The sequence below is a fragment of the Platalea leucorodia genome (assembly GCF_965183815.1).
Source record: "Platalea leucorodia genome assembly, chromosome: 2".
Classification (NCBI taxonomy): Eukaryota; Metazoa; Chordata; class Aves; order Pelecaniformes; family Threskiornithidae; genus Platalea; species Platalea leucorodia.
Window position 1 is genome coordinate 29845184 of NC_138824.1, and position 23756 is coordinate 29868939.

Consider the following 23756-nt stretch of genomic DNA (forward strand, 5'->3'; position numbering starts at 1 on the left):
GCTGCATACAGTGGGACTGCCTCCAAAACTTACCCACTTATAACCCCCAATATTCCCTATTTCAATGCTGCTCTTTTAAGTCTAAAAAAGGCTTTTTAAAAGACTATTATATCCATGTTACTATAAGTAAGAAGGAAAGTGGAAAAAACACTGCAGATGAGCTATTTCATTACAAATTTCAGATATAAAGTATTTAAGCATAGCCAAGATGGTTGCTGTCAGGACAATTTTCCCTTTCTTTAAAAAAATGGGGGTGGGGAAAAGGATGAAAAGCTACTGTAAAGTTAAAGTCACTTACAAGTTTTGCAGCTTTGCCTCTTTTTAAAAACCATGTATTACAATCTCTGTTCTATAAAACTGTCTAGTTGCCTCTTAAATCTCATTTATGTTGTTTCCTTTGATATCATTACTTGGTAACTCATTTTCCACTTGGTCAGCAAGTTGCTTTGTTTCTCCTTATTTTTCAACAGCATGCAGGCTTCTGAATGTGTTTGTAATAAGAAACAATTTGCTTTTGTTCGTCTTATTTGAAACTTTTCTTAATTTTCATTAACACCTAAAGAATGTATTCCAAGTCCATTTTCAGGTTTCTCTATACAACTTCATATCCCAGTAACATTCAGGACATTGCCCTCCCCAGGGAAAAGGTGACTAGAAGCAAATAGGATCACTCCAGACTTTTTGGTACCAGGATTGTCAATTTCAGGGCAATTTAATACACATATTATTAAAGTTTTTGCCCTTAATAAGCACACACTTGTATATTCTATCCATTTGTCACATAAAGACATGTTTGGATGAGGAGCTTTTACTCTGTGACTCTGACTTCCTAAGATCTCTTCCCTTTTTGGAGAATTCCATGAAGAGCATTTGAATGCTAATAAAAATAACAATAAAAAAGAACTCTGGTTTAACACAGACACACTTATTGGGTGGATACTCCTATATATTACAAGCCTGTGTCCTATTGTCCAAGACAGTCTCAGTTCAGCAAAGCACTTCAGCATTTATTTCACTGAGAACATCTTCTCCTTGAACTAAGGAGAAGCTAAAAGAACCCCAGCTGAGACCTACTGTTAGTTACAATGTCATCCAATGAAGATACCAAAGAACTTGGAAAAGTCAAGGCACACAGTCACAACACACATGGAATTCTCTGTACAGGGAATAAATTTACTGCAAAGGCCAATTTCAATACATTTTAAATTCTAATAATGTGTTTTATCTCCACGTATGCGATTTCACAAAAATGGAATTCATCACAATGTTTAGTTTTCTTACCTTCTTTAGTATCTGTGATCTGTTTAGCGCTGACAAATGTAGCTGCATGTACCCTTTCACCTACACATATATTGTTGCTTTTAAGTGCTTTCACTGTTTGATTGACCTATAGGAAACCACAGAATGAAATGTCTGTATCAGTGCTGTTATGCACATGTTAATGCAGTGACAAAGCTCTTGTAATTTTGTTTCAAGCATATAAAACACTCAAGTTATGGACTGTGGTGAAATTTAATATACATTTGTAATGACTAGCATACGAGCTCAAAAAACCCAAAGAAACTAGCATGTCTTTGAACATGTTGCCTTGGCAACACAGCACCAGTTTAGCAGCACCCTAAGATGAGCTGAGCTACTCAGATGCAACAGCCATGATTATACAGGTGAGAAATACACCTGCTCAGAGAACAGAGAATGCCTGAGCTCAGCTGGATTGCAAAGGTGGTCCTGATGGAAATCAAAGATTAAGGACTTCACAAGGCACTGCTATAATGGATCTAACAGAGAGGTAACTGGCAGAAGATATTTTCAACAACACAAACAAGTACCTGTTCAAATGTAAATATTCAGGTATTCATTGCAAAATAGATATCCCCATGGCTCATCATTGCAGCAAGCAGACCAGATTTTCTGCTTGCATTGACTAATTTAAATGACAAGGCTTTCTTGTATCACGTGATACATAGTAGCGGCACATGTGCGTGTGTAAAATAAGATTCACCTTCTTTATACCAAAACACAGACCACATCAAGCTTAGCTATAACACTAGTTTATTTTCTGCATACTGTACAAACCTCTTGAACAGCGTGATTGGATCAGTATAGCAACAACCATACCCAGGACCATTCTGAGAGACACTGCCAAAACTTCACGAGGAAACCCACTTGTAGCACAAAACCAAGGCATTTCTGTCCAGCTTTAAAGCATGGCAGACTTTAAAAATTGCAACACTCAAAGCTCTCCTCTAGCCCATCTGTGAAGTGGACAAAGCAAAAGACAAACCCCTCACCTTATGCAAGCCTACAGAACACAGCAATCAGCTGAACTGCAGCTTCTTCTTCTGCCTCCCCACACTCCACGAACCCCTCTCATGCCAGCCCCATCAGAAAGAGAAACATAACAAACTTGTCATTTCTCTAATACCTCATCACATTCCCAAGTGCAACAACTTTACTGTGGTGTCTTCTTGGACAGGACACGTATCTTGAACTGAGACACGCCACGTGGCTCAAATGCAGATACGGACAAGCTAATAAGTATTTTCATTTTAAACATAAAGCAATTTTGAAAGCAAAAGAGAAACACAATACCTTTTTCTTTAGCCACTTCAGTGTCTTCTCTTGGCTGTATTTGTAGAACTTCTGACTGCCAATCTCTGAGAAAAAACAAGTAAGAGGAAGAAAGTCATGACTGGCTTGGATTGCATTTTCAAGACAGTTAAAATCTTTTATGTTGGAGATACAGCATGAAAGTTAATTTGCGGCTTGCACATGTTTGATATCAGGGCAATAAGTTTCAAAAATATTGAAAATGTGGAAAAATAAACAGACTAAGCTGATATGCACAAGTCTGAACAACTTGACAATTCTTTAATTAGGCCCTAATCCAGCAAAGCACATATTTTATTTATTTATGTGTAATTGTGGGCTGCCTGAATTCACTAAGACTCCTCTCAAGCCCTTGTAGTTTGCCAAACCTTCACTGCCCTGTGTCACCAGACTGGTAATTTTAACTACATGGTTCACAACACAAAATGCTGTTTCCATGACTGTTTGGGCTTTTTTCAAACATAGTATCTTAAATCTTTACTTATTGAATTCCAGCACCTAGTAAGGGGCCAGGACAGAGAGTTGGTTAGTGAAGACAAACCATCCATCCTTTCAATAGACCTTTTTCCTATCAGTTCTCCCAGTTCTCCCCTCTCACTTCACAGGGTAACTAAAGCAAAAGTTGTACTTCTATCCCCCTTTCACATAGCGTCAAATATAGCATCAAAAGAAAATACAGAATCCAAAACAGTGAAACACATTCCTTGTAGGAGGAAGTACATGACTCATTTATGATTTATTGAGCAATATAAATTAACTCAATGATATAAGAATTTCAGAAAGTGTTTCCCCTGTGATAACTAGGGTATCATGAACACTTGCTATTCACATGTGATTGGTTATCTGGAAGTATGTAAGTTCAGAACGCTGAGGCAAAGGAGAGAGAAAATTACAAAGCCTCATGGAAATTTCAGTATAAAAATTCAGTATTAATTCACAGAAAGCTACATTTTGGAAATTGAATGAAATGCCTAATAAGATTTCACAGGAGATTTTAGGGCCCACTGTGTTTCAGTCTTTAACAGGTATTTCAATAAGTTTTAATCTCCTGTATACCATTCCCATAAATATCTACATCTGTTTCATGTCATTTACTGATCCAGTACCGTATTCCAACACTCAGTTCATGGAGTTTCCTTCTCCCCTTGCAAACAACAACATATTATTTATGATTCCTTCAGCATTTCCTTCTTTGGGGTTTATCTTGGCTCTTTCAAATTGCATACAAATAGCTAACTATTATGTGCTCTTTGCGTATGCATGGTAGGGGGTATGGAGAGGTCGAGGAAAGCTGTTTACAAGATAAAGTTTAAATCTATCTCAACAGTTGTAGAAAAGTCAAATGCAAAAATTCATCAGAGCAAAAAGGAAAAAAAACCACTAATATACACTTTGCTTCATGAAGTTGATGAGTTGCAGGTAAAGTAATTAACTGTGACATTGCTGGCTGCAGCCTTCAGGACTCAGAAGCTTCTAAATGGCTATGAAAGAAAAGAAGCAGAAAATGGGGGAGACGCTCTAGATACTTGAACCTGCTTCTTAAAGAGCTGACATGGTTTGGGTCCAAGGACAGCGAGTACGATTCGTGGATTCCTCTCTTATCTAAGAAAGTTCGAGGAAGGGACATCCTCCGGCCACCAGCCCCGAACCCATGCTGAAAAGTAATTCTAGTCCGGATTCCCAGGCAAACTCCCCCACAACAGCATGATTCAGAGTGACTCAGTTAGGGAAAGGAAACGTAGAACTGTGAAGCCATTTTCATTAAAACATGTGAAAAATAATTACACTGAACCCTTCAGAGATCACTTTGTTTGAAAATATTTTGTGCGCTTGACAGTTTCGACTATTAAACTCTAGAAACTGACAATATTTGAGACCTCTGAAGAATTAAAGTGAGTTATGAAAGTCACAAACTGCTGACAAAAGGATTCAATATTGGAACGTGGATTTAACATGTGATGCACATTTGATATTGGTGAGAGTTAGCGACTATGTTTGATAATATGAGTATATATTGGAAAGCCTTTTGTTCCCTAATGTGTCTGGTGCCTATAAAACTGGTCTGAGACATCTGGAAAGATTGGGTTTGAGAAATACAGATGGAATATAAGTGGTTCTACAATTAAATAATATGTTCAGCGATCGGGTAATCGCTATGTAGACTTGGAAGTTTCCCTGATGTATTGTTGAGCAAACTGCCTAAAGCACATTTTAACATCCATTTTCTCAGTGTTTTCCATAACTCTGAAACTCATATGGCCCCTTTTTTCCTACCTTCTGGGAATACAAGCTTGGCAATATTACTTAGTTATTCTAATCAGGTAAGTTTTCTTGGCTCTTCATGTTAATCACATCAGACAAGATCACAGTGCAGTTTTTGCCTTGCAAAATGAAACAGAGAGTAACACTCTAGAACTGGAATTCATAACCCTTTCTTAAACCTCCTCTATTGTACTTTCTATCCGATGTTTGAATTTATTATCAACCAACCTGCCTCATCCAGATTTACTGAGCTGTAACACATCCTTTCCCAACTACTAAACCAGGTAACCAGGAATTTAATCCAGCAAAATGAATTTTCAGTGCCCTTCAACACTGAGGCCAGGGAAGGTGGACTTTCTGCTAATTCAGTAAGTGTAAACTGTGAGCGCTCTAGGGTAAGAATTTGCTAGACACATGTTAAATGCCTTAAGATTAAATTAAGAGTGAAATAATTATGTTGTTAGGTTCTGCCAAACAGATCAGAGCTGCAGAAGACTCAATGCAACAGATACTTCTTGCCCTAAAGCCCTACTCCTTAAACGAGAAAGGCCACAAAGTGGACAACAGGTCTTAAGAGCTAGAAAAGAGTACCTTAGTCATAATACTGGTATTTTTTACAGGCAATAAAAGACGTAAGAATATGAAACACATAGAAGTGGATTGAACAGAAAGGTGACCTGTGCATGACAGGCAAGCAAGTGCCAACGTGTTTGTTGCATAACAAGATGTTTGGTGTTCTAAAAAAAGAAAGAAATCCTAAGAACAAGCCCCACTGTTATTTCCGACCCAACCCAAACCTGAACAGGAAAAGCAGCAGCAGGTACATGCAGGTACGTGCCTAGGGACATCCAAGAACACCACAGACAGCTGCTGTGTGCATGTGTGTACGGCTTTAATAACAAAAGCAATTTTTTTACCTTACATTTCAAAACGAAAACCAGGAAATGAACATAACTTCTATAACAGTTAATATAATTTGTTGGCAAAATGACACAAACTTATAGATGTACGTAATACATTATTAAAAACATCAATGCAAAAATACAAGCAGTAAAGCATCTTCACTTCTGTCTAACAGAATACAGTTTATCAGAGGATGCTCTGATGGATAACGACTGCAAATACAATTTCCGAATGGATACAGAGGTTAGACCAAGATATAAGACCCTGTCTATAGCAAATACTTTATTTTTTTTAATTTTTATTTTGCTGTTAAGAAGGGAACATAAATACTGCCCAAAGGCAGCACTGTTGTTTGGAGGAAGTGCCTCTTCAGAAAAATAATCCAGATCTTGTCCTACATTCCTATATGGACTTCTTAGTTTGACAGCCAAGAGGATCTGGCATGATTTTTCACCTTCTCAGATGGGTGCAGAGAAGTTTAGTACCCCTTCTCTCACCCCTAGCTCCTTAGCCAGTATTAGACAAGTTGTAGGGCACAGCAATTGCCTAAAAGCTTAATAATACTTTTTACTGGAAGTATTTATCACTTGATGGGAAGGCAAAAGCAGTTTTGCAGTTCAGATGCACCTGTCTTGAAGAAGCCTTCTCAAAAGTCAGAACTCATCCAAAGAAAAAGGGTGCAGGCTCCCAATGATACTGAATGCAACTAAACGTTTTCCAAAGGTTCTTTTGGAAATCCAGGAGTATCACAACAGCAAGCACATAATTCCAATCACCCCAGTCCCAGCAAGAATGTAACAACAGTGTTACTGCCCAGATTTCCTGCTCTCTTGTTAAAGTGATCATTTTCAATGGAAACTTGTCCTGCCCTAAAGTTTAAATTGATTTTCCGGGGGAAGCAACTGCCCTACGTTACTGCATATGCTCCATTTCATACAGGAAATACTTAAACTTGTGCATCTAAATCTTTCAGGAAAAACTCACAGCCCCCTCCGCCCTTGATGTTCTATACAGCAATAAAGAGGTCTGGTGTTTTACTTCTTAGCAGTGTTTTCACTCTTCCATCACCTTTCCTTAGCCACTTCTCAATTACCTGTAGATCACCTAAATATTTCTTCTTATATATATCAACGACAAGGCCAGAGTGCTTCGTGAAAGCAAATTCCTAATATTTCTGGGTTTTAATCTGTGTACCTCAATTCCTTGGGAGGAGCTCTACATGTATAAGTGTCAGACAGCTTAGTTATTTTGCACTTGGTGGTAGATTCCATGTTCTCAGACTACTGTACATCCTCCTGTAGATCTCCATCTGTGTGTAGGTCAACCTCCATTCTCTATCAGGAAGTCACCAAGCATAAGGAGACTGCTCTTTAAAGGACCGAATATAAAAACTGAGGTCTTGCACCTTTTGCAGGTCTGTCAAGCTGCAAAAATTATGTAATCCTCCTTCCTCTTCCCTAGAAAGCACGTATTGCCCTCAAATAAAATAAAAGCCCCCATACCAAAGGGAATTCTGGGCAAAGGTTGAGGAAACTATGTACAGAATTGATACTTTGCTAATTTTTTCCATTTAGGTCTTCTCTCTCATATGCTTATGCATCCCAATCATGTCTTCTATTTTAAAAAAAATTGAGTCTTTGAACTTAAACCCACAACACTAAATTATGCAAAGCTAGAAAACTTGTGCTCTCCTTTCTCAGCAGCATATTCTCTCTTCTCCAGCCTTTTCCTACTTATTGTTTGAATGCTTTGTGACAAAGGGAGAAAAAAAGCCAAATGGACAACGGTTAACTTCTTCCACACCAGACCATCCTACACTAAATGAAGAATTTAGAGAGATGTAAAACTTTCATCAAAAGGCAAAGAAAGTTCACAACACGTACAATCATGTCAAGAAGCCAGCTCTGATAAGTTTATCATTTTTATGACATCTAGCAACAAGACTGCACAAGTATTTTAGAGTCACAGCAGATAATCTGAGATCCACACATTAGTATTCACAATACTGCAATGATGACTTCTAAGCCTAAGCTTCTGTTTTTAAAGTACAGCTTCGTCCAACACCTTGGGTGTTTGGTAAAGCAAAAAAAAATATTTAAATCTATCTTGTAATGAAGTGACACTAACAAATCCAGTCTTTTTTTTTGCCCCCCAGCCCCTTTTTTTCACCTTTTTCTTCTGTTACATGATGTATGTGCTGTTTAACGTCTGCGCACTTCAGCAGCAATGGGCAGCTAGGGTACTCTGAGTCTAGCACAACTTGATCCAGTGGCTGGAACTTTCCTTGCTGCTGAAAATACATCAAAGGGATTATAAAAGCATTATTATAATGTTAAGACACATATACACACTACACAAATATAGAAATATAGACGCATGCAATGGCCATAGCTTTACAATAAGGGATTTAAAGAAGATCGTATTTTGAATGGTAACACATGACATATTCAGAAACTGATTACAAAGCAAGCTATAAATATTTATTTCAAATCAGTAAATACCTGCAAAATGCTGAACTCTTCAATTACTGCACTTAAAAGACCAAATTTAAAACAACATGGGGAGAAACTAATGTGAAGTACAGCGGGATTTTTTGGAAGATGACATAAGACACAGTAGTCAGTGCGTGCCAATAGTGTTTTAGACCAAAACCTGCTGGATTAAACCCAGTGTCATAACTTCCATTCAAATTTTGCTTTTCCTTCCATAAAGATAAATCTCAAAGGAGCAGGGCAGCTTCTGGAACACAGTATTAACCTTTCACCTCTGCAAAGTCAATTCCAGTTTGGCCAGAGTATGTATATAAAATTATTTTGGCACAACTTAAATAGCCCCACACATGACAGAACCATCAAACAAATTTTGCTGTTGCCAAACAATGCATAATCATTCAGCATGGTTTGGCACAACTGGCAGCCTTCCCTTTGGAAAGATCCTTTAGCGCATCAGTACAAAGACTCAGTGAGCTCTCCATCCTTAGAGAATGCATGGTCTCAGGAGCCAAAGCTGAAGTCATTATACTGGTCAGCATGAAAAAAACCTACTTGGGTATACTGCTTTCATTATTAATTAATCCTCTTGCTAGACAGTCAGAGGCTTAATAAAAGTAACCATCCATTGTTAAATCACAATAAAAACAAGAAAAAAATCCCAACAACAAAAAACAAAACCAGAAAGGATTTAAAGTTTTTTCTCCTGAAAAAGAAAAGGCACAATAACAATGGCAAAAAGAAGGTTATGAGATGCAAAAATAAAGCTGCAATAAGCTGTTTCCTATAGGTAACACAAACTTGCTTGCGTCCCAAAGCAAGACAGCCACATTTACATTGTGCAGGGGCACAGAGCCTAAGCCAAGAAAGCTTGCTGGATAGGAGATGGTTCTGCTCAGAAGACACATTAAGTAACCCTGCACCACACTATCAAAACCAAAGGATGGTGCAAAGGATGATCCTAAGATACCCAGTGGGTACCTCGACACTCATTAGTTCAAGCCAGAAGTGATTGTGCTGCATTCAAGCTGGCCTTGCACAAGGTATCTGCAGCACAATCCTCAAGATTTCCCTTTACTGAGAAATACGCTGACTTAGGCAGGGCACTGCAGGAATGCATTTGCCCTGATTTAGGACCCAGAACAGCTCTATGCATTTACCTGCCATCATGCCTGGCCTAGAAAACCAGAAAACCTAGAAAACAATGTACCAAAAAAGTAAAGGGCAGTATAGGACTCTTCCCATGCACAGAAACAGCAGCAGTAGTTGTCCTTTACTCAGGCTACCTCAACACTCTACCACATAGACAGAGGAGATATACTGTTTCCCTAATTTAAGTTTGGTATACAGCTTTCAAAGGGATGCTGAATTCGAGCTAAACTATTCCTTGTCAAATGACTTCTTCTGATGGGCCACCCTGAAGCAGAAACAGACCACAGAAATACAGAATATGTTTGCACACCCTGTACCATAAATAATTTAAAAATAATTGCAGAATAATAGGATACTATTACAAACATGTAGTAGGACTTTATTTCTTCACCATACAAAAATTGTTCTTCTGCATTCTCCACTTGCAATTTAAAGCAGAAAACAGTAAGCAACCTTATAGGAAATGCTCTTAGAGCAAAAACTCTTAGGATGCCTCCATGAAACAAGAAACAAGGATCAACATTTACATTTTATTTTATGCCCTTTTTTCCACAGGCAGATTATAAACAATAAATCAATAACTTTGCCCATGCCTTTTGATACACTTCAGAAATTTAAGTGAGGTTTTGCCACACGCATGATAAATCAATTAAGCCATTTATTAATTATCCAACTTTTGGATACTTGATCATCCCGTTGCTGTTCTATGATACAGCATCTCTACAAATACAGCTTCTAAAAAGGTAATGTTTCCTTTCAAGTTCAAACTGCCACAGAAATGTTCCTTATTCCTCCCCCATTGCATCCAAATTCTTTTTCCCTTCTTTCCCAAACTGACTCATCTACTGATGCCTCAGAAAGGATACTAGTTTGTTTTACTCTGATATCATTTTAAATTCAATAGTTCTTGGATAGGCTCTCACAAAAGGACAAAAGAGATTCTCTGCTTCTCTTAAAAAGGAGATGATTAGAGTTTGTTGAGATTGCAAGCTGACTCCTGGAATATACTTTACTGACCAAAAAACTTGATGCAAACAAAAATACTTCTAGGGTGGATATCTCTGCTTTAAATGCAAATTAAATTTCCATTATTATGAAAGCCCCTCTTTGTAAAATTAACATAACTTATGCAGAAATTGAAGTCAGAAATAACATTTTCTCCTGAGAATTCCAGTGAAGAAATAAAGCATGCTTACCTCCTTGTCTGCCTTTATGAGGTAGTAAAGTATCAGAAATAAGGGGTCCATTGGTGTAACAAACAGCAGGCGCCCATCTAAGTGACAGATATATAAAAGTAAGCTTAGTACCAAGAGGCACAATATATTGACCTTTTTTTTTCCAGGATGTTTTTCAGGAGTGTGGGCAAGAAGAGAATTTTTGTTTCAGTAAGTATCCCAATATTTTAATAAAATGGGCAGGAAAATAGTACTTGTGATTTTATATTAAAAATACAGAGAAAACTCAATTCTCAACCCTGCCAAACCAAAGCACAAGTTCCACTGCATGTCTGCTGTCTTCAAGCACTCTTAGTTTTGCCTTTTTCTGAACTATACTAAAACCAGCAAAATTGAAACTGCCCTCTATTGGCAGATTTGGGTGTAACAGAAACTTGTTTGGGGATACCAGATATGTCCAGTATACTCCACCTCAAACACAGGGCAAGGCAACACTGTGCCGGCAGAAGAGGTAGGCAGGGAAAGAAAGAATTTCAAGAGCTAGCTAAGTTAGAGCTGCGTCTCATCTGTAAGGGGAGAATCTGCATGCAGACTCCTAATAGAACAAAATAAACTTAAATAGATCAGAAAATATGGCTCAGTATGTTGTAGTCAAAGTCACACAAAGGAAGAACTTGGTCTCCCATTGAAACAGACACCTCTGCCCATCTGGAGCTCATTGGAGGACAATGGCTTAGTCAGGCTTTTTGTATAATTGTAGATAATTGGGAACAATGTAACATCAAGGAAATTCACTAATGAGACCCAATAATTGATGACAATTTGACATTAATTAGCAAACCAAAAGCAAATAAATGTTTGGGGTTTTTTTGTTTTAAATCACATGATTAAGACAATTAAAGAAAAGGAAATCCTATTGCTATAGCCCTAAAACTAACAAAAGATGGGGTGGGAAGAACATGGTTTGGACAAAGCTGGTACCCAATCTAACATCTGTATTACTAACATGATGCATCACGTGAGGCAAAGCAAGCATCAGGACTACTTACAAACATGAAAGCTTTGATAATAAAACTCGAGGCAAAAAAACCACTAGCCACTTTCTCAAAGCTTCCATTTACATGCTTTCCACTATACCTCCAGGACGAGGTATTTTTATTTGTTGTAACGAGTTCAGACTCACTGTAAGTGTATAAAGACCTCTGCACTCAACAAGATCATTTGCTTTAACTGCAAACACACAGCTTTTTTGTGCTGTTCTTCCGCTGACCATTTCAGAGATGCAGCAGCCCTAACATTCAGGAACAATTTTTCCCCCTCTATCTTTTAAAGAAAACTGAGGCGATGATTCCTTAAGGCAACTGTTTCCCAAGGGCCAAAATAGAGGTTAGAAAGGGAGGGGGAGAATACAATGTGGACATAATTGGGAGCAGGGAGCAGACCCAGTCTTTTGGCTCACCCCCAGGTGGAGCAAGGAAAAGCTCACAGACATACCGCTTGCATTGCTATATGCACCTGCAGAGGATGTTTAAAAGTTAACACACGCTTTGGGATATTACCATTAAAGAAGGCATACGTCTGGTGGGGTTGCTTTTATTTATTACTATAAATGGCCTTTTTCTAGTTAAAAAAGGACAAAATAAATCTACCTTCATCTCCTGAATTAATACTTATTGCTTGGTCTATGAACACGCTGGCAGAGAAACGCTACTCCAATGACATCCTTACTGATAAAGGATTGTTAAAACTGTCACAAGCAGTTACCTAGGTTTCCTCCTCATTTTCAGAAAGGCGAGCTAGGATCAGAGAATGACTGGGACAGTATAGAGGAGCTCACTTCAGACAAAACACTGAAATGGCACCTTCAGACAGCAGGCCTATCCTGAGATCCCAGCACTCACACAGGGGACTACAGAGGTAATTAAAAGAAAGCAAGACCATACATTCCAATGCTTGGAGCTCTAACACACCGCTCTGCTTAGCTAGCTAAGGCCTTCCAGCCCTTTTTCCCTCCCAGAGGATAACACATATTTTACTTACGCTGAGGACTTGCTGGTCTGATTGACAAGGCAAGCTAAGTATTTTACGGCACTTCAGTTTAAATACAATTGAATGACTTCCACCACCACCCCCCCCTCCTCAAAGACAAATGAACATCTGTCTAATTGAGGCTGCCAAAGACAGCCTTTTAAAGAGAGACCACAAAGCCCCCAGCCCTGGTTAAATCCAGATGGCAAATGAGTGTGTCAGAAGGTGGGGATGTGATGCAGCATGCCTCAAACAACTAGGAAAAACACCTGTAAATTTACTAGAAGAGAGAGGGAAGGTCTGTGTATAAACATTAGTTACAGTTGGGGGAAGGATAAGTTATATTACTCACCTTGTTGAACAGTCTGACCTATAAACCAGGAACGATATTCCTCATGGAAAGCTTTTACTTCAAACAGCTGCTGTGCACCACTATTGAATAAGTAAAGGGTTGCTTCCTCTGTTGAAAAGAAATCTGGTTTGTGTTTGTAAGCTTTCACAAAAATCAAAAGAATACCCAACATGTCTGAAGAATGTGCCTTATATACATACAGACACACAAACATACACACATTCTACATAAATTCACTACAAAGAAAGCTCAGACAAAGAAAACTATTATATACAGATGTTCATTTACCAGCTCTATAAACCAAACTGAATCTGAATCAATAAATAAGATGTGTGAATAGTTCATCTTACAACACAAAGCCTTTGATCCAAACCCAAATCAAAATCACTCAAGAGATCAGCTTTTGTCTGTACTGAAAGGGGAAGGTGGAAAACAAGAAAATTCCCTCTCCTTCCATCATGTTTGCCTCCAAGATATCAGACTCTGGGTTAGGGGAACAAAAGTCTCAAACCTTCAAGTGACAATCTGAAATATCTTTTTTTTTTGTGCATCAAAATGGATTGCTGATGACTCGGTATGGGTACACAAATAAGGTGAACAAGGAAGCTAAAAGAAGTTGCTTCGAAGTGCCTTCGAACCTTGATAGTTTGGAAAAGAAAAGGAAAGCTTTATTTTAGGCCACCCCATAGCACAGCTCTGCCGTTTCACATTAGTTCTGGGTTATAATGAAAGGGTGATGAATATGTTGCAAACAGGATTGGCATTTTCCATATTCAAAACAGGAAGTTGCCAGAACTACAGAAGGGGACACTGAAACTTGGTCACCTGACTCTGTTGGCTGGACTGGTCCTGTCTTGGTTATCAATCCATCTTCAAGAGACAAGAGCAACTACAACATGGCAGTCCTGCTCAAAACACATGAATTGCAAAGCTGCATTGACTTGCAGATCATGGGCTGGCTCAAAAAAGTCTCAGTGTAAGCCCCTGCAAGCTGGCATCAGTCTGGCACTGCTGTTCTCAGTCTGCAGAGATCCCTAGGTCAGCAGAGGGAGGTCAGCTAAAATGGGCAGACACATCTCTTCCCAAAAATGACTGATAATGCATTTTTCCCCCTTTATCCAAAAGGCAGACCTCACCTAAGTATATAGTTTCAGTTCTCTGATAATTTTTCTTTTGCGGAGGGGAGGGGAGGAGAGGAGTGAAGAGTAGACATAAGGGGGAGCAGAGGTTTCAATCATTACCATGTGCTTCTCAACAAGGGTCTACACCATAGTTTGATCAGCGCCAGACGTCAAACTACTCACAGAAGTGCTCACTGAAAAACTTAAAACTCCCACCAGTCAGCACGTGTCGTGGTTTAACCCGGCAGGCAACTAAACACCACACAGCCGCTCGCTCACTCCCCCCCAGTGGGATGGGGGAGAGAATCAGAAGAGTAAAAGTGAGAAAACTCATGGGTTGAGATAAAGACAGTTTAATACGCGGAGAAAAAGCCGTGCACGCAAGCAAAGCAAAACAAGGAATTCATTCACTACTTCCCATCAGCAGGCAGGTGTTCAGCCATCCCCAGGAAAGCAGGAGACGCATAACATCACGCATAACAGTTACTTGGGAAGACAAATGCCATCACTCCAAATGTCCCCCCCCTTCCTTCTCCTTCCCCCAGCATTATATGCTGAGCATGACGTCATATGCTATGGAACAGCCCTTTGGTCAGTTGAGGTCAGCTGTCCCAGCCGTGTCCCGTCCCAACTTCTTGTGCACCCCCAGCCTCCTCGCTGGTGGGGTGGTGTGAGCAGCAGAAAAGGCCTTGACTCTGTGTAGGCACTGCTCAGCAGTAACAAAAACATCCCTGTATTATCAACGCTGTTTCAGCACAAATCCAAAGCATAGCCCCATACTAGCTGCTGTGAAGAAGGTTAACTCTATCCCAGTCAAAACTAGCACAGTGCGCTAGCCAAATGCAGTGGTGAGCTATGAAATCTTGGGAAAGGGATCACTCCTATTGCCTAACACCAGCTCCTTAATTTATTTCCTTATGTTAAAAGGACAGCCACCACAGGTTCCCAACAGTGTTGTTAGACAGAAACTCTAGGGGATGGAGAGAGAACGTAAGCAGCTTTGCTCACAACTTTACCACTTCAATTAGTTGCTTAAGTCTTGTGGTATGCTTATTTCCCTTCTTCTAGTTCAGCACACTGAAAAATGCTTCTTGTGGTATTTCTGAATTGCAGGCTGAACCCTAGTTTATAGTCTTTGTAAGGGATAGAAATTTTGTCCTTTTTACCTGTCTATAAAAAGGGCCGTGCATACTTTTATTTAATAAAGTGGTTAGCATGAATTCTATAGTGTGCTGAGTCCTTCAGTGCATATTTATACGGTATCTGGCATCAACAATTCATCTGTTAGACCCAAACGTAAGGAAAATACATTAATAGGGTGTTCTCAGTCCTTCAATTTTCAGACCCTATACTTCTAATAGGCTGCGTAACTGAAAGTTTATGCAGGTCTATAAATAAGCTCCTGTAAATTCTAAAGGAACACACCCAGGCAATCATTGTACTTTAGGTTTTCCCCAGAAACCTTTCCCAAGATCTCCGATTCTACAAGGTAAACAGATCTCTTCTTCCACAGACGAAAGCAGATTAATATCTATGCTTTTAAAAACATAACAAATTAGAAAGCCAATATAATACAGCAGGTGGAAAATATCCGTGGCTATATATTCCCGCTGTAAATCTGAGCAATCAAAAACCAGGTATCATGATGAGTGTTTTCACATTCTGTATCTATTGTTTTTAATTATTTTCCTCTTTCAAGAACAAGCAGCAGTTACTATATTGCGACATTAAAATGCACCTGAAGACTTTAGTTACATGTATAAATGAGCAGGGAATTTCAAAACAAAACCATACAACTTAAATCTATAGAAAACAAACAAGCTTATGAAAAGAAAAAAAAAAAACGCATGAAATGTGTTTTTCAAACAAAATATGTTAACCCTAACAAAGGCTTACTCCAAGTTTCTGCTGCAGTATCTGATACTCCAATTATTACATTATTCATATAATAGCAAATCCTTGACAAAAAGAACAATCTGACTAGAAGAAAGTAACTGCGGGATGGTGGTGTCATTGTATCACCTGCATTTGCTGGGCTTTCCAATGTATTTTCAATTCAAAGTGCCTCATCATCTATTAATGAGGAAAGAGACACCATCACTTGGACTAGGGAAAGAAGAAAATTAGATTTAAAAATGAAAAGATTCAGATAGCTTGGTAAGTATAACTGAATCTCTTCTTCTAACTCTGACTATTTATTTTATAGCATAAGATGAATGCCTAAACTTAGATTTAAAAAAAGCCCAGGCTCAACACCTAACACTGTAAGCTCCCCAAAACTAATGCACTCTAAAAACATAACTTAAATTACACCTCTTTTTTGTGCTGCCAATATTCCTGATGAATAAACAGTTCAACCAATTAAAATTATAAAAGAAATCCTAAATGTTTGCACAGCATTAACTATCTGGCATCACCAGCAGTATCTTTGGCACGTAACACTTATACTATCATCATTATTTCAGCTTGCAAAATATGAATCTTTTGGTGGTGGAGGGAATCAACCAGAACATTAGCAGGCTCATGTCACAATTCCAAAACTTGCCTGTGCTTGGATTGCGCAGCTTTGTAAACAAAGGTTCGCTGTCAGCTGTCTTAGGGGGGTCAGTAGCAGCCTCTGTAGGGGGAGAGGAAGAAGTTATGAACTTGTAAATTGGCAAGTATTTCACGTTCTGCCATGCTTCTCCAAAATATTCAGAATTAATTGGATTGACACTTTTTGAAAACTCACATATTTTCTGCCTAAAAGTTATATGCCTCAGCCCAAATTCATTCTACCTGATCAAGGCATCTAAATTGGGATTCCAGACTTCCTGGCACTCTCTGTCTGCCACAGGAAAGATACGCACCTGGGGATGATTTAGATTTTGAAAACTACTTCCCCCTAGAGAGCCTCAGGCAGGAGAGCTCCTAAATTTGACATCTCAGTTAAGTGAGATGAACTGATATGTTGCCCTGATTAGTCACAAAGACAATGAGAATGCTTTGGTAAATTAGGCCAAGCACAGCGTGGACTTTAAAAAGTTAAAAGTGCAAAAGGTAAAATATTTGTGGGAAGAAACAGTGGTTCTCTAAAGCTTTCAGGAAGTCAGATTATGGAGGAATATGGGACAGGAATTGTCGGAGTGGTTGTTACTTCTGTGAAAAATATGCACACTTGTTTATCAGTTATGTATAACTTGAAAAATAAAGAGCGCATTTAATTCCCCCGACAGAAAAAAGAAGCTGAGAGAATACAGCACCTCTGGCTTAAGCCTCTGACAACTGTTCTCTTTTCTGTGTCTTTAAGCAAAAAAAGACAAAAGCAGAGCCATTAAAGTACGATTTCTTGGTGAACTTAAAAAAAAAATTAGAAAGAAAACAGCTCCCACAAGGATGCTGATTCAAGTCTGAAAAAATATCTATAAGGAACCCCAGCTAATTATATTCTATCCAAGTTCTCTTTGTAGGGCAAGTCTAACTTATATTTCTGAAAACAACTTCCCACATCTGAGTGAAGAGCAACATGACAGCATCATCTTTCTTTGCTTGCACACTGCCAGTTCTGTCCCAATTCCTTTCATATAGGCATTCATCAGAGCAAGGAAAATTACCAAAGCATTTCACATACATAACGAGTATCCAGACCTCAGTGAATGGACTGACAGGGATCAGGCTGACGTTTGCATCATGGTGCTGCTGAGGAAAACAGAGAGGAGCAGCAGAGGCGGGCTGCACATCTATTTACAAGGGAGGCTGTTGGAAGGAACAGAAGTGCCACATCGTCCTTCCCCTTTCAGTAGCATCCAGAAGGTTTGTGGAGAGGGAGATACAGCACAGTTCTTTTCTATGGAAAACAGGGAAGTAGGAACCTCAAGTACAACCAAAAATAGCTATCCTCCACTCTGACTGAAAGCCTATCCCCAACACATCCAGAAAGGACAGTGGACTTCTCACAGGCTGTTCACTGGCATCTCAGTGGCAAAAAAAGCCCCAAATTACCCTCATCTTTCACATCCACTCCCGGTTACTCAGTTGTGTCACAAACAGAAATTGCCCAGATAAAGACATAAGTAGGGCTTAAAAAGCAAGTGCATTTTGTGATAAAGTGTTGGAGGATAATAGTTCTTAGAGCGGTTCAGAGAATTCACAGTCATTTTCTTCCCCTGAATTTTTAGCTGTCTTCAGGTGGCTTGAAAAAGTGCTTTAAAAAGTTTCAATATAAGTTGAGGGTTTTAAATGGAAAAAGTCCGTATTTGCTAACTGGACTTGCTTCATATGCTGATACATAAACACACACGGTTGTCAAGCTACATTTGCCCTGGCAAAGGCAAACTTCAAATTTCTAGAGCTGTGTGTATTTCAATTCTTGACCACAGTTTAACATTAGTGTATTTTTTGTTACTTTTTAAAACACTACAGTGATTAATGACAGTGAAAGAAACACACTGCATGTGTTTACTTTGATGTGTTTCACATGAACATGTTAAAATATACACACTAAATGTGAGCTTCAAAATTTAAAACAAAAAGCAAAAAAAAAAAAACCCCAAAGGAACTTTTAGCGCTCACTTGCTCTGCTTTCTTCATGCAGAGATTTATGAATACTGGGAATGAGTCCAGCTGAGCCCTACGTTGCATCTTGTATAACGTGAACAATTAAGTAGACAATCCTTCCTAATGTAGCTGTTTTGAATGAAGTTCACATCTTTATTTAGTTGATACGTTCTTTTCCTAACCTTCTGGGAACACACTGAATTTATCCATCCCCACTAAGCCTGGGAGACACCTGCACATAGGGAGCACTCGCTGTAAAAAACCAAGGGATACAGTGGCCCATCTCTTCCTCATCAATCCTCCGTCTTCCCAACCCAGATAACCGCTCTCCATCACTAAGGCCTGCCCCAAGCTACCCCAGGCTCAGCACCTTCTGCTCTGCCCCTTTGTATATGCAGCCTGGCCCTGCAGCTGCCTTGGCTCAGCCAGTAGCTCTTCCCCATGTGAGAAGAAGCACAGCTCTGCCCATTTAGTTCTTTGGTCCTCCCCAAGCTCCGTGGGGTTCATCACTGCACAGAGGACAGCAGTGATCATACCCTAATGAACAGCCCGAGCTGCAGCCTTCAGTCCCAGGATCTCGTGCTGATGGGACCAGAGCATACGTCACATTTTCCACACAGCTGCCATAGGAGATGGTTTACCAGAAGAGACACGCACACGTGCACGCACACAAGAAGGGAGGAGCGGGCAAAGGCAGAAGTGATTTCTCTGAGTTTCTTTTACTTCCAGTTTCCTCAAAATGTAGGCAATACCCCAGTCCATTTCCAGGGGCACCTGAAGTATATTTTTGTTACAGATTGGCTCTACTAGATGTCAAGTTGGCAGATAAAAAGAGGCAATTGGGAGAATGAGTGCTTGGAAAACTGGACGCAGTATTAACGTGGCCTTAAGGGTGAAGAAGGCCCTATTTATCTGAATTGAAACACTTCATGACCAGGAAAATGCTGAGCAAGGGATTTTTGAAGTTAGGTGTCCAAACCTAACTTGTGTGTGTTCTGGCCTTTAGCCAGGAAAGGTAACTGGATTTCTTTAATATCATTACATTTATCAGTCCTTATATTTGGGCAAGGATCTCTTATAGCTAAAAAAATAAAGAATTCTTAAAAAACAGTGCTGTAGCAATTTTCTAGCAAAACTAAGAGTTAAACTCAGTCTTTTTTGTTTGTTTTAAGATTCACGTCCAGATAAGAAATAATCTTACAGAAAATAAGCAGACAAAAGAGACATTACAGGAAGAGCTTTTTTGTTAAATCCTAAAGGAAAACATCAGATGATTGCCACTATGCTTACTACACAGCTCAGCCCTGAGAAACTTGTTCATCTACAAGAATAACAAGTGAGAGAGGTAAGACCTTTCTGACTATTATACTCTGTACCAACCGCCTTACAGCTGTAAGCTGCAGGTAACACAGTCAGCACAGGTCAGCTTACTAACAGATGTGCCAGTACAGCATGCTATTCTCCTAGGACAACATTCACTACAAGGATACAAAAAAAAATGATACAAGGGTACAGAGGGGCTCAATTAATCTTGTCCCAAGGAGGCATCTCAATAAGCAAGCCACTGTCTAAACTGCCAGGGAATACAGATGACAGGCACTTCCAGGAGACAGCTGAACCCACCTAAAGCCTAAACCCACCTGTATCATCCCCTGCAAATACACGCCTCTGTCTCCATTGAGCTTTCAGGCAGCTCCAGCAATGCAGAATGAATCCGGATGCAGTACCGCTACAGCTATACCAGAGGAGGGAGTTCTGAGGTAAGCACAACGCAGGACAATTAAATGCAGACACTGGGCTGATACGTATGTGTACTTAAGTTATGTGTGCTTAAGTTATAGTCTACTGTTCATTCACTATTAACCAAATCACACAAAGTCCATCTAAAAATGTGGGTGATATATTCATCAGTTGTACTGGAGTCTACAGACAGAACCTCAGAATCCTGAAGCTGAGCAAAAGACTATAAAAGTTTAAATGAAGCTTTCCATTACAGAAAAGGAGAAGAGCCTATCCTATTTTGTGGAGGTCAGACATACAACAGGCAAATTCTATAAAACATACAAACAGAACAAAGTGAAAATGAACCAGCTGTCAAAGGATTTCTGGCAATAATTTCTTCCATAATGGATAGATATGAGGCACTAATGAATATGGCCATTTAAATAAAAAAAAGTGTTAGCTGGTACAGCAACATGAATAAATTGGAAAAGATTATAAAACTCCCACTAAGATCTAGGAAACTGTTATGGATGATGCAAGGTCTATTCACCTTTTTTTTTTTTTTAAAAAATGCTTATAGAATACTATATATAACATACTAATATCAAGTTATATGGAATTCCCATTCAAAAAGCTGCCAGCCAAGCAAGCAAAAAGGCTGTAAATATCTGTCAATTGCGTAAGAGGAAAAAACCCTCTGAGAGCACAAATTTCCCTACCACCATCACCCTGCAAAAGAACAGGATTATTTAAAAGTCTGGAAATATAAAGTTAAGATTTCATTTAAAAACAGATATTAAACCATACGTCACCTACACAAGTCTTTTCCATTCCCTTCTTAACTTCTAACCATGCACAAAAGGTGTGTCAGATGGAGACATTATGATGGAGCCCATTAAATGGACATTTTATGGAAGACCTTAAACTGTGTAGCCTAAGGGTACAGATATGTTAGATCTAATAATAATTTTATTTATGTTCTTTTTAGAATCAGTCAACCCCAAAGTAAATGGTTTTAATTCAGTGCCTGTGTCCTCTGTCCTGCAGCATGCCCTGAAAAAAGCCCAGTGAAAATTAATTAATAAATCCAGTACTTTGTATCACTGAAACTTTTGACAATTTTTATAAGTTACAAGGTAATTAACTATTAGCATAATGAATGAATTCAGGTATGCACAGACTGAGGATACAGTTTCATAAATGGCTTCAAGTGATCAAAGATCACAGGCCGCCGAAAAGTGCAGTCCTGAGGTCCCCACCTCTGCTCCCTCCCTGCTGAGCATCTCTGCTTCCTTACATCAACATTTGCAATCTCATGGCCACACAGAAAGTCGGCTCAGCACACTGATCCAGCTGAGAAATAACCAGTCACAAAAAAGAAGTATTAATTTTCACCCAGATCAGTAAGCTATTCTCACTCACCATACGGTTACATGATCACTGGAACAAAGGGACAGAACCCATGGCAGGAGCAGACAGCATAGAATATAACCTACTCTACATGTGACACTGAGGTCTTTGACCAGTGTAAGCTAATTAGAAAATGAGACTGTATGTGACTTTACAGAGGTGGGAGAGCAAGAGATGAGCCACAAAATTACATTGATGCTTCCTTGGCTCACATCACTCTCAGGGGAGTACTAAATGGCACAGAGCTCAATCTGCCTCTGCAAACAGCCTCTTTTGCAGGTGCTTACATATAAGGTACGGCTTTGCACTTGCACACAATGATTTTTAGAAATATCTTCTTAGTTGTTACTCAGTTACGTTAACTTGATATTACCTCACCTCCTTACTCTCTCCTTGACTATACAGAGTACTAGCTTCAGTGAGAGGACTTTTCCCATGCCTGTTGTAAAAGATAGAATGGTTATCAGTTTGGTAATCACAGCATTTAGTATTTGGTGCCCTAACAAAATAATGTTTCATGTGACATAATTTACACCTCTTAAAGTCTTTCTGGCTCCCTCTTCACCTGCAAATCCTACAATAAAACACAATGATATCTAGAAATGGCACTGTTTTCAACCTTGAGCGAAATTCCACGTGGAAATGCTACCAGACAGTTTGAGCGGTCTTTTGCTCCAGTACACAGCTATGCGATACAGCTAAATATTAAGACCTCTGCCTGAGAGCATCTATTGGCTTCCCCTTATGCTGGCACAGTTCATTTCTTAGGCCAAAAAAACATGTTCATGGACTCACTGGCAGCAACGGACAGTACTAATTCATCCGTTACTGAAACCTAGATGCTAGGCAGATCATGAGGGGTTCGAGCTGAATGAAGGAGAGGTCACTCTTGAGAAGTTCAAGAACAGGTTATCACTGGAAAGGATAAAAACTTCAGACTTCCCTTCTCAATATTTATAGGGTCAACACTGGTGCAGCTGTGTTACTGGCTGAATCAGCCCTATTCCCATGTGCAGAGAGGCCTAAGTTGGCATAAGTTGGTCTCTTCCAAGCCAGATGGCAGAAAGCAGAAGTAGGAGATGGTGTTACACATTAAAACATCTCTTTTCAGTTATTTTATTTGCTATGCTTCCTTCTGGCTCCTTAGCTTGCCAGTTCTATCTGCTTTATACACAGCTGACTCAGTATGCCTTTTAAGAGATGACATATAAGAAACGGTGCAAATTACCTGCAGGCAAAAGGCTTTGTCCAGGAGATGCAAATGCCAATTTAGGGTTAAGTAAAATATGCCCACAGAGTGCTAACTTCTAAAATAAGTGTATTCACATTCACCTTATTAAGAAGGTATATAAATATGTGCATGTATTTTATATAATCTTTCTAATGTTTTAAGTCAACTGTTAAAAAACATACATATTTGTTTATTGTAAACATTATTTCCAAGTTCTTTATCTAAATTATCCTGAAGTATTAATGTTCAAGTATCCTGCTCAATTTTGACATTCATTACAACTTCTGAATCAAGCTCCCTAAGAGCCCAGCAGTGTGGTCTATTCTGTAGCAGATCAATTGAACTGTTTTTTAAATGCTAAATAAAAGCATGTATAAAAGCGTTAAGTGCAAGCTGTGAGAATGGAAAAAAAATATAAAACCTGCCTACTTCAGATTTTAAAGCAAACTACTTTTATGCATTAAGTATTCCACAGCTTCTTTTGCTATGATGTCTTCTCTCAATATGACCCAAAATTTTCATGTCAAATGCTTCCTCTGTTGTTGCACAGAGACAAAAGTTCCTTAGTCTCATTCGAAAGAACGGAGGATTAATTTAATGTGTGTTGATGCCCTACGGTTTGGCATCGCAGTCCATTTATTTCTGCCTCCATCTGACTTTTGGCATATATAAGATTTGTTCAAACAACTTGCCAAGTCTAATGTGAAACTGCTCCTTTTATTTTTAAATAAGTAACTCCTAAAAATAATAGGATTGTTAAATTCC

At 39.1% G+C, this 23756-nt stretch overlaps 1 protein-coding gene across 6 annotated transcripts in view; it reads right to left on the reverse strand.

Annotated features, from left to right (window-relative positions):
• Positions 1-23756, reverse strand: part of RNASEH2B (ribonuclease H2 subunit B) — a 43948-nt gene that overhangs the window by 14473 nt on the left and 5719 nt on the right. For 4 of the 6 annotated variants that reach the window (XM_082303937.1, XM_082303935.1, XM_082303932.1 and 1 more), the window contains exons 2-7: positions 16638-16709; positions 12972-13079; positions 10613-10689; positions 7945-8065; positions 2593-2657; positions 1282-1387 (exon numbers count right to left, since the gene is read on the reverse strand). In XM_082303937.1, coding sequence (XP_082160063.1) covers positions 1282-1387; positions 2593-2657; positions 7945-8065; positions 10613-10689; positions 12972-13079; positions 16638-16709 — 549 coding nt within the window. The remainder of the gene's footprint in view (positions 1-1281; positions 1388-2592; positions 2658-7944; positions 8066-10612; positions 10690-12971; positions 13080-16637; positions 16710-23756) is intronic. The other 2 variants (XM_082303933.1, XM_082303934.1) reach the window with 2 other exon arrangements.